Consider the following 12,445-nt stretch of genomic DNA (forward strand, 5'->3'; position numbering starts at 1 on the left):
GTCCCCGACCCTTGATTTTGGCTCATGTCATGATGACAGCAGAGACTACTTGGGATTCCCTCTCTCCTCTGCAGCTCCCTTGCTGCTCTTTCTGTCTCTCAAAAATAAAGAAACTTTAAAAAAAAAATTGAAGATGAAAGGGAAATAGGGCTAAAATATCAGTAAAAATGTTTAGTTCACATTGAAGTAGAAAAGGTAATAAGCTTAGTAAAAATCATATAATACTACATTTTAAATTATTCTTTAAAAATCTGTACTGTAAAATGTTAAGTCATCTCTTAATGTTTTATTATAGGCAATACAAGGACCTGTGGAATATGAGTGATGACAAACCCTTTCTATGCACTGCCCCTGGATGTGGCCAGGTAATATATAAATTACTTTAAATCATTTTGTATAGTCACATTTATTAAAACACTGATGACAGTTTTTGTTGTCATGAAAAGGATTCTCCTGCAATTTTTTGTAAAATTTTGGAGTTCAAATAAAAATAACCTAGAAAATTTTTGAGAAGAAATTCTTCATTTTTCTGAATAGAATATTTGAATTTTGAAATACACAATCTAATATGGGGAAAAAAAGTTAAAATTCCTGTAATGGAAAGGTGGATACCTAGATGAAATCCAGGGCTTAAAAGTATTTTCATTTGACCATTATTGGTTAAAAATCATTGTAATTTGCTTAATTGGAAATGAAATATACATTATCTTGCTTGAAAATTATTTTACTTGCTGAACTCATAAAATTAATACTTACCTCTGACAATATCACTAATGCATTAATGTTCTTAATGTACTTAAGTCTAACATTTTCACTACAGAGCATGTGTGAAAGTATTTTCAGAAAAATCAGCATTGTTTCAAAAAATAATATTTCAGTGTTTTTAACAGGCTATTACATTATTAATCTATTGCTATTATGATAATTCTGACTTTATAGACACCAGTAAAAGGATAAATTTAATGTGTAGTCAAATTACAGAGTACTTAACGATACAAACTGTAGATCATAAGGCCATCACCATAATTAAGATAGTGAACATACTCATCACACCAAAAGTTTCTTCATGCCCATTTGTGATCCCTCCGTTTGTTATCCCTCCTACCATTGTAAACCACGATTCTGCCTTATATCCCTATAGATTAGTTTGCATTTTCTAGAATTTTATATAGAGTCACACAGTCTGTACTTTTATCTGGCATCTTTTGTTCCACATAATTAATTTGTGATTTCCCTTGTTATGTAATCAATAAATTCTTTTTCATTGATGAGTAATATTTCATTATTAAATGTGGACATTTGGCTTATTTCCAGTTTTCAGTTATTATAAATAAAACTGGTGTAAATATTTGTGTTCAAGTCATTTGTATGGATGAATGCTTTCTTTTCTCTTGGGTAAATGCATAGGAATGTAGTGGTGGGATCATATGATAGATATGTATTTACTTTTTTAAGAAATTGCCAAACTGTCTTCCAAAAATGGATGCACCACTTTACATTCTTACCAAGAGTGTATAAGAGGTCTGGTTGTGCCATATCTTTGCCAACATTTGGTGTTGTGTTGGTCTTCTCATTTTAGCCATTTTTATTGTATATCCTGTAGTTTTAATTTGCATTTCTTTGATGAAAAGATGAGCACTTATTCATGTGCTTGTTGGACGGTTGCCATCTTGGATACCAGTCCATTGTCAAATAGTTTCTCTACTAAGTCTGGTTGGCATCTTAATTTTCATGATAAAAGCTTTTGAACAAGTCTTTCTAATTTTAGTGAAGTCTAATGTGTTAACTTTTTCTCTTCTATGGTTGTTGCTTTCTAAGAAATCTTGTCTAAGAAATCTTTGCCTGCCTTTAGATCACAAAGGTATTCTCCTTTATTTTTCTGAAAGCTTGTTTTTTCATTCAGGTCTCTGTTTCATCTTGAACTCGTTTTTGTATATGTATATACTGGTGTGAGGTAGGAATTCAAGCTCACTTTTTTTTCATGTGATTTTTCAGCATCATTTGTTGAAAAGATTTTTCTTTCTCTATTAATTTGCTTCAACTCCGTTGAAAATCAAATCACTGTGTAACTGTAGGTCTGTTTCTGAGCAGTCTACTCTGTTCCTTTCATCAGTTTGTCAACTTTTATGCTAGTACCACAATATCTTAATTACTCTAGCTTTATAATAATGCTTCCAGTCAGGAAAGGGAAGTTCACCAATTTAGTTCTTTCTCCTTTTGAAGATTGTTTTGGATAGTCTTTTAATTTTAGTCACTCTGGTGAGGATGTAGTTGTATCTCATTATGATCTTAATTTACCTGATATCTGATGATGGTGAGCCAGGGTAAAGATAGGAATTACCAGGGTTGGTGCTATTTATACAGGTTGTGCCTCTCTGATAAGGTGACATTTTAATTAAAACGTGAAAATGTGGGAGCAGACCCTGGAGGAAGAGTTTTTAAACTGAAGGAACAGCAAATATAAAGGTCCTAAGGAGGGAAAGGGTTTGGGTGTGTTTAAAAACAGAAAGACGACTATTGTGGCTGGAGCATGTAGTGACCAACAAGGATAAATAAGGGTAAGAGATGCTGTCAAGTAGAAAAAAAGAGTCCTACTCTATAGGACTCTGTTGACTGTGATCAGGTATTTGGGCTTTATTCACAGAGTGATGAAAAGCCATTACTGAGCTAAGAGTGCAAACGGGGAGTAGACTGACAGCTGTTAGGTGAGAGATAATGGTGTCTTTGTCTACATGCCAATAGTGGAAATATAGAGAAATAGACTGATTTGACATATATTTTGGAGATATATTTGATATTCATTTTTCTATAAATTCAAGAAAGCTATAAAAACTACACTTCCCAAAATTTTTTATGACTAGTATTTCCTAGGAAATTGAAAATTCATATAAAAATTGATTTTAGAAGTACCAATTTGGTGGTGGTAATGTAGTACAAGTTATTTTTTGTCATAAGTATTGATACTATTCCAAATTTGAAATTTAGCTTTAGTGCACTTAAATTTAAATTTTCAAATAGATTTTAAATTTCTTAAAACGTATTTTGTTGATATTGTTATTTTGGAGAGAGACCAGTAGAAATCAGTGCAGAGAATACTAACTGTTGACTGTTGCTATTAAAAATGGTTTTAGGGGCGCCTGGGTGGCTCAGTCAGTTAAGCGTCCGACTTTGGCTCAGGTCATGATCTCACAGTTTGTGAGTTCAAGCCCCACGTCAGGCTCTGTGCTGGCAGCTCAGAGCCTGGAGCTCGCTGCAGATTCTCTGTCTCCTTCTCTCTTTGCCTCTTCCCCACTTGTGCTCTGTCTCGCTCTTGTCTCTCAAAAATAAATTTTAAAAAATGTAAAAAAAAAATTAAAAAATGTTTTTATATGCCACTATTATGTATTTCACAGAAAGAGTTGCATTCATTGCATTTGTTTTAAAGTGATGTTCCACTGAATTTGGTGAAAGAGACAAAGTGAGATAATTTAGTGAAAGATTCATTTAACATGGGAACTCTTCTATTTTATTGGTAATAGCTTTGCTTTTGGTGATGCTTTCATTGAAAATTATCTCTTTGGTAGAATGTTTATACATTATAAGCTGTTTTGCAAAGGAAATTAAGATTGATTTTATTCAGTCTAAAGTGTCACTGGAGGTATGTTAATGTGAGTATGTGTGTATAACTTTCTGATGTTGAGTAGATTTCTTCAACTAGTAAAAAAGTAAGATGAGCTAGTGGTCTGATGGTTTTATAACTTAGTTGTACCTATTTAATCTGTTAATAATCTATATCGTGGATGTGAATGCATGTATTAAATGCAGAATGACTGACTTCTTAGGAAGTTAGTTCTGGTAAGTGTTCAAGCCTTAGAAACACAGATTTCTCAGATATCAGAGCTTAAATTCCTTATAGAAGCAACTGGTTTACCTCCCTTCCATCTGTCAGGTTACCCTTTTTAACTTTTTAAGAGAGATGGTTATCTTATCCTACTTTTCTTGACTGCCTTTCCATTTTATTCAGCTGTATGCTCAAAGCCTTGTTGTTTAGCAAAATACTGTGTACATGTGTAACAGTTTGCATTGGGGTTGTACTCTGAATTGCCTGGGAGAAAGAAATTATGAATTCAGTATGTTGTTATTACTAGTAGTATCATAATTTTTCTATAAAACTTACTTTCAAAATAAACTTTTTAATTTGGCTCAGAAAACGGTGCAAATAGATTTTGCAAAAATTTTAACTTAGCATGTAGTAGCTATTTTATAAGCATTTGTTGAAAAAATAATTTATTTCATTCATATACATAGATATATATTCATCTATCTATAGATATATCTGTCCTTTCCTGGTGACTGCCTTTTGACAAGATGATTGTTGACATTTTTTTTAAGTTTCTAGTTAAAGGTAAATAAATTACCTCAGGTGATAGCTAAGGTTCAACTCCCCTATATCAGGTACCAGTTTCAATGTATTTTATCCATGTACATCAATAATATCTGATCAAAAATCTCTTAATAAATAGCATTTTGGTAAATTTGATCTGTAGATCATATGTGAGACTTCATATTTCTTGTTCTCCCCCTTTTAATATTCACATGATCCTAAATGGTTTTTAGGGTTCTTTTTACTGTTCTTTTTTACTTAGGATTAAATTTGGTGCCATTTTCACATGTTTTGTACAATTTGTGCAATTCTATATGTAGTTGCTCTTTGATTTGGATATTTGTGGTCGAACCAATCCAGGCAGGGGATAGTGGTAGAATAAGTTCCTAGGAGATAACTTTCCATGTTCTTATCTGTTAATTATGACCTCTACCAAAATGCATTTATTCACAAATGTTTAATTATTGCCTTCATGGGAGAAATTACATTGTTAGGTTCTTTGGACATAAAGTGAATCTTGCTTTAAGGTACTTTTAGTGTGGAATGTAATACATGTATATTTAAATTCTAATGTAAGGTAATTAAATATGCTAGTAAATTCTACACGTATGTTCATTCTCTAAGAGCAGTTATTCAGCAGTCTATGAAAAGACAGCTACTTCTTCCTCCAAATTTGGGAGTAATTCTTACAATGATAAAGCAATAGTAAGATAGCACTTGAGTGGGAAAGAGCTGGATTATAAAATGAACTGCTTTGTTATATTGATTGCTATTTCTTCACTGAATTACAAGAAGCATTTTTTTTTAATATGGTAACATAAAGAACCTGATTTACTTCTTAATTTATTCAGGAGTAATATTTCTACAAGAGAAGGAATCCATTTTGATGGTTTAGGGGAACTGAGTTCAAATACGTATAATTTTAACATTCCCATTTATAAGGATGTAGAACAGAGAGTTTATATCTCTTAATGTGGCATTTTATAATTATTGCCCTGAAATAAAATATAAGTGCTCCCTATTTTCAGTTATAATTGTTGCTCGATAAGGAGCATCTTCATAAAGGTTGATGTCCAGACATAATTTTATTTTAAAATGAACTAGTTTATTATATTGGTTGCTATTTCTTTGTTGGATTATAACAAAAGCATTCTTTTTTTAACGTGGTAACATAAAGAACCTGATTTACTTCTTAATTTGTCCGGGAATAATATTTTTATAAGAGAATTCTCATTTTAAAAGTGGTAAGTAACCTGAAGTCTGGGTCAATACAGTGCTTTCCTCAGAAGTCATTGTACCATGGAATATATATTTCTACTATGATAAAGCAAAAAAAAGAAAAAAACAGTAGTGGTCTGTTTTTAGTATCCAAATGAAATTTATATGAAGTTTCTTTGCCTCAGGTTTTATGAGTTTGCCTCAGTCAAATGAGTTTTGTGACTTAGTAATACATCAGTATTGCTTATTCTTGGGTAATGGGTTTCTCTATGATTATATGAAGTCTTCTGTGTTTATCTATACTAACAATAGATTCTTTTATAGTTAACAAACTATTTCATTGTTAATGGTGGTTTTACATGTTGTGGAAATGAATTTCCTTATCATTTTACTTATTTGATCAAATTGAAAATCTTAACTATATTTTAAAACTTTTTGCCACAGCGTTTTACCAACGAGGATCATTTGGCTGTCCATAAACATAAACATGAGATGACACTGAAATTTGGTCCAGCACGTAATGACAGTGTCATTGTGGCTGGTTAGTATATGCTTTTATTAATAGCTTATATACATATTTCACCTGGAATGTGCACAATTTTTGTGTATTCTCTGTAAATAATATAGTCTGGTGATATTCCAATTCATTTACAGTAAATGTTGGCAACATGTATTTTACCCATTACATTTTCATGTTTCCTTCTGACCATTCATTTCACTTTTTTGTGTGTGGTTTTTCAAATGTAGATTTCAATGTCAGTTTTGTGGAAGTTAATTTAGAACCCCAGGAGCATTTTTATAGCATCTCCAGAATTTACATTTAATTGATAATTGAACTAAGGTGATGTTTAGTCAGTGTTTCTTTTAGCTTTTTACACCTGGTTTACAATGCTGTGGGAAGATAGGAAATGATCAAGCTCCTCCTGTTGGAGAGAGATCAATTAGCTGACTTGCTCACTAGAATTTGTTTATATTTCTTTTGGGACTAAAACATCTGTGTTAGTAAAATACTCTCAATAAAGGGGCCTAAATTCAGTATTTGCTTTTCTTGTGTTTTGAGCCTATGAACATACAGTATTACATAAGCAGATGAATATCTTTCACAATATGTGAAAAGAGAAAATTCATGCATTGTTTTATTGTCCTCTCATGCTGTATTAGCTGCCCCTTTTTTGGTATTTAAATATATATACACACACGTCTATGTGTATGGACACACACATAATACGCATAGTTTTACTGCACTTTCTATATTTTATAAGTATCATGATAAGAAAACAAAGTTTCATATAAAACTTAATATATTTATATAAATTTCAGACCCTTTTGTGTCATAACCACAAAGTCATAAGTATTCAGAATCACCCCTAAATTATTCTTTTCTAAAGTTTGGGTTATACTGCTTGTAAGTCTGGAATTAACCCTGATATCTGAATATTATGAATATTTTGAAATTAATACCCAGCATAGAAATTGTCATATGCAGTGCTCTGGAGAGATAATGAGGCAGATGGTTTTTCCTGTACTTTATCATAATTTTTGTACTGAAAAAATTTGAGGTAACAAAAAGTTGGTAATTTGTCAAAAACTAGGAAAAATGAAAGAGAGAATGCTCAGTGTATCTTTAGTTCCGTAAAAGGAAGCAGAGAAGAATGAGCTATACGTTTCTTTAAGATGGTATACATCAGATCTAAAGAGCTAGAACCAAAAAAAAGCAGTCAAACAAAGTAACAACAACCTGGACAGTTCACTCTCCTAGGCATGAAGGTCTTTGCTTGTCTGAAACTTCCTGCCCTAGAGCAATGTCTGGAAATTTTCAACTTAAAAATGTTTCGAGATTGGTTTCTAGAAATTTCCTGTTGCTTTACCTTTATTACAGTAGAAAAATAGAACATGTTCAAACACAGCACTTGACCATTTTTTTACTAACATATGTTGAAATAAGTAGTTTAGCATTACTGTATAATGCATGATGTGTGTGGTATATATTTGATGGTCAGTAGCCATAAGCCACTGCATATCATATTTAAACCATTGATGTTTAAACCGTGCCTGTGTTGATGTTTCTTTTCTCAGGCTTCATCATTCCAGTAATCACTAATAATGCATATGCATAAAACATGGTTATTTTTAAGCTCTTTCTCTCCCTTTAACACAAATTAGGAGCCTTCTGTTGAGGTGAGATAGACCTTTTGCATGTGAATAGAAGAGTCAGATTTATATTCAGTTTACTAATTCAGCTATGATGGACTTAAACTGATATGAGTATTCTGAGCCCTTGCTGTAATAGAATTATAGAAATCTTTTGAGGGTTAGTGGGTACGTATGTTGTAGACTAACAGGTAAAATGAAGGCAAGAGAGAGTCTCTTCAGTAATTTAGATAATACTAGTAGTGTTTGAAATAGGCTTACATTATACATAATATGTGTGACATGTAGGTCATTTTAGTGTTAAATATATTTATATGTAGTAAGCATATCAGTACTCTAGATATATGTGGGGCAGAGATGAAACAATAAGTAATGCCCATTCTGGGGACACAGTATTTAACAAATATATGAATTTTAATCTTACAAAATCTTAAACCAGGATTCATCCTTATACATGTATTTAATTTAGGCTAGATTCCTAATACAACCTGTAAGTTAAAATGCATAGAATGTGAATAGAATTTCAGTGTGCCACCAACTCTGGTCAGGATGAATAAATAGCCTGGAAAATTATGAGACCAAATAGGCAGAGTCCATAAAAATACTATTTTTTATTCAACATGGACCTTAACTGGCATTTATTCTATAACCAGTATATGTGTTAATGTACATAGCATAAGTACATATTCAAGGATAGTTAAAATATTCCAAGTTGTGGGGGCGCCTGGGTGGCGCAGTCGGTTAAGCGTCCGACTTCAGCCAGGTCACGATCTCGCGGTCCGTGAGTTCGAGCCCCGCGTCAGGCTCTGGGCTGATGGCTTAGAGCCTGGGGCCTGTTTCCGATTCTGTGTCTCCCTCTCTCTCTGCCCCTCCCCTGTTCATGCTCTGTCTCTCTCTGTCCCAAAAATAAATAAACGTTGAAAAAAAAATTAAAAAAAAAAAATTCCAAGTTGTGAGAAAATAGAGTTGACTATTCCTCTACTGCCTAGAAATTAAGGTAGAACTTTACATAAATATGTAACTCTTAAATAGCCCCTTGTTCCAAACTTGAAAAATGCATTAAAATAGAAAATTGGCTTTAGCGGATAGTAATAAGGAGGGAGGGTTGGTTATTTTTGTTGTTGTTGTTGTTGTTTTGGTTTGTTTTTGTTTCAGGGCTCTTGTTTTAACCATCTTTTTCTTCCTTGTAGTATTTTGATCTACCTCCTAAAAATTCTGTTTTATCTTAAGCTTGCTTTCGTAATAGATTATGAACACTAGTGGAAGGGCCAGGCTAGAGTGAAGATACATGCTCTAGTCCTAGTTTTCCCCAAACTGCATGTATTTTAAACAATCATAATTTTTTAATAATGTAAAATTTTTTAAAATTCTTACTGCCTTAAATAATGATAATAGTTGATCTCTGAGTAGAAGATGCTTGTCACTCTACTCAGAGAGAAGGTCTGGACTAAGGAAGAAGAAGGACTTTTTTCATACTTTTATGGTTCATAAAGTTGGAGAAAATATCTTGAACTGCAACCAAAACTTAACCAAATTTTGTTTGCTTTAAAGGAAGAGGTCTTTCCAAAGAGAATTAACAGCTGATTGAACCAGTCCTGCTAATTTGTTAATTTACTAGCTATATTTTAGGGTCGTGCATGATATTTAAATCTATGTGATTGCTTCTTGACGTTTATTTCAGATCAGACCCCAACACCAACAAGATTCTTGAAAAACTGTGAAGAAGTGGGTTTGTTTAATGAATTGGCAAGTCCATTTGAGAATGAATTCAAGAAAGCCTCAGAAGACGACATTAAAAAAGTATGTTGTTAACCATGAAATTAAAAAAAAGAGTACTTCTAACAGAACAATAATCATAGCTAACACTTCCTGCTTTCTTATTTTAGAAATGCTGATTGGCATTTTGGAATTCCTAACATTTTCTTTTAATGTTTGTATTTTAGATGCCTCTAGATTTATCCCCTCTTGCAACACCCATTATAAGAAGCAAAATTGAGGAGCCCTCTGTTGTAGAAACAACTCACCAAGATAGTCCTTTACCTCACCCAGAATCTACTACCAGTGATGAAAAGGTTAGAAATTTGCATTTTTGGTAGAAATAGAAACTTAGTGTAAAAAAATCACCCCAAGTAAAGTTTAGTATTTGATTTACATAAAATGTTAATGTAATAAGTTGTACATAATTGAGTGTCAGGTTGTAATAGTCTTATATGTAAAAGCCTGTGAATACTCATGGAAATTTCAGGGCAAGAAGACATCACTTTTGTAAAAAATTGGCTTTTTATTACACAGAAAAATTATAGGGGAGGACAGCAGTCATTTTAAATTAATTTTTTTTTTTTTTTTTTTTTTTTTCAACGTTTATTTTTATTTTTTTTGGGACAGAGAGAGACAGAGCATGAACGGGGGAGGGGCAGAGAGAGAGGGAGACACAGAATGGGAAACAGGCTCCAGGCTCTGAGCCATCAGCCCAGAGCCTGACGCGGGGCTCGAACTCACGGACCGCGAGATCGTGACCTGGCTGAAGTCGGACGCTTAACCGACTGCGCCACCCAGGCGCCCCTAGCAGTCATTTTAAATAAAACTTATTTTTTAAAGGCTACACAAATTTATAAAAACTTAATTTTTCTGGGTTTTGTTATTTTATTCTTTGCTCCTTTTTTTTTTTAATGTTTATTTTTGAGAGAAAGAGAATGCAAGCGGGGGAGTTGGGGACATAGGGGGTTGGGACATAGAATCTGGAGCTGCGAGATCATGACCTGAGGTGAAGTAGGACGCTTGACTGACCGAGCCATCCAGGCGCCCCTATTCTTCACTGCTCTTGTATAGTGACAGCTTTATCTTTACTACTAAAAATTGCTTGAACCAAGGTTATTTAGGCTTTTTAAGGGCTAAAGCAATACTCATTCTCAGCAGTGGGTCTTTGGTACTGCCAACTGAGGTGATGGTGATACTGTCTTAGTACAGGCCTTTTGTAGGCAATTTAGGGCTTATTCCTGGATCTTGAATACCTTGGTAATTTGGGACCCTCTGGGGTTGTAAGGGTTGAGTAACCATTCTTGTGAGTATTTCTTGATTGCTTTTTTTCATAAGCACATCTAATGAACACATGGGGTGCTATGTGTGGCACAATGAAGAGGCATTAACAATGTTTCTGTGTAGATTATTTTATTCTAAAACCATAAATGGATTAATGGATTTCTGTCATGGCAGAGGATGACATGGCTTTGACCTTAGATGTTTTGTGGTTTGTTTTCCTCAGTTCCTAATTATAAAAGTGAGTCTCTTTATAAAAACTTTAAGAATATAGAAAAATATAAGGAAGAAAACCAAAATCTCCTCTTAGCCCATAATTGAGTGATAAGAAATACTAATATTTTGAAACATTTTTTCCTAGATATATGCATGCATTTATACAAATATACTGTGTAAGTGAATAGTTCATTAGAAGGATAAATAGATACAAAGAAAAATTTGAAGAAAGATCCTAGTTTACTTTTTAATTTAAAAAATTTATTTTTAATTTTTTTTTAAGTAAGCTGTACACCCATCATGGGGCTTGAACTCATGACCCCAAGATCAGGAGTCACATGCTCTACCAATTGAGCCAGCCAGGCATCCTGATTCGAGTTTACTTTTATATCATGCATTCGACATTCAACATTAATGAACATTTTCCCACATCATTAGAAAATTTCCAAAATCATAATTTTCTTCATTTTTTGAGAATTTTATTTAAATCCAAGTTAGTTAACATGTAGTGTAATAATGGTTTCAAGAGTAGAATCTTATTGATTCATCACTTACATATAACATGCAGTGTTCATCCCAACAAGTGCCTCCTTAATGCCCATCACCCATCCCCCTACCCAGCCACCCCTCCAGCAGCCCTCAGTTTGTTCTCTGTATTTAAGAGTCTCTTATGGTTTGTCTCCCTCTCTGTTTTTATCTTATTTTTGCTTCCCTGTATTCATCTGTTTTGTTTCTTAAATTCCACATATGAGTGAAATCGTATGATATTTATCTTTTTTCTGACTTATTTTGCTTAGCATAATACATTCTGGTCCCATCCACATTGTTGCAAATAGCAAGATCTCATTCTTTTTGATTGCCGAGTTATATTCTATTGTATAGATATACCACATCTTCTTTATCCATTCATCAGTCAGTGGACATTTGGGCTCTTTCCATAATTTGCCTATTGATAGTGCTGCTATAAACATTGGGGTGCATATGCCCCTTCAGTCAGCATTTTTGTATCCTTTGGATAAATACCTAGTAGTACAATTGCTGGGCCATAGGGTAGCTCAATTTTTAATTTTTTGAGGAACCTCCATACTGTTTTCCAGAGCGGCTATACCAGTTTACATTTGCACAAAATCATAATTTTTAATGGTTGTACTTTATCATTATCTTAATGTATTTAATTATCTTGTTCTTTTTTGGACATAAAGGTTTCCACATTATCACAGTTACAGGAAATATTGTTAACTCTTTGATATGAGTATCTTTTTTCCTAAAGATCGTGCCAGTCCCTTGACACTCAACAGTTTTTCCCTGTTCATTGCTGCTTCAGCTTCTTTCAGGAGTAATCCTTGCTACATTCCTCCCTCAGTCATTAGCCTCCTCCTGGGCAGGGCATAGCCATGCCAATTTGTTAAAGTCCATTCTGGGCCCTCTTCACTTTTCTTTCTCACTTTTCTTTCTAGGTGA

General features: G+C 33.4%; 1 protein-coding gene across 7 annotated transcripts in view; it reads left to right on the forward strand.

Moving 5' to 3' along the window:
* The window catches only part of ATF2 (activating transcription factor 2), an 81,923-nt gene that overhangs the window by 31,044 nt on the left and 38,434 nt on the right, over positions 1-12,445 (forward strand). For 6 of the 7 annotated variants that reach the window (XR_006962596.1, XR_006962595.1, XM_047082208.1 and 3 more), the window contains 4 exons: positions 296-365; positions 6,026-6,122; positions 9,414-9,532; positions 9,676-9,804. Coding sequence is in view for 5 of the 7 variants with exons in the window: in XM_047082208.1 (XP_046938164.1) it covers positions 296-365; positions 6,026-6,122; positions 9,414-9,532; positions 9,676-9,804 (415 nt within the window). In the remaining 2 variants the exon portion in view is untranslated. The remainder of the gene's footprint in view (positions 1-295; positions 366-6,025; positions 6,123-9,413; positions 9,533-9,675; positions 9,805-12,445) is intronic. The other variant, XM_047082211.1, reaches the window with a different exon arrangement.

The sequence above is a fragment of the Lynx rufus genome, unplaced genomic scaffold, assembly GCF_022079265.1.
Source record: "Lynx rufus isolate CCGP_SWC_20201006 ecotype Redwood Valley unplaced genomic scaffold, mLynRuf1.p SCAF_2, whole genome shotgun sequence".
NCBI classification, from domain to species: domain Eukaryota; kingdom Metazoa; phylum Chordata; class Mammalia; order Carnivora; family Felidae; genus Lynx; species Lynx rufus.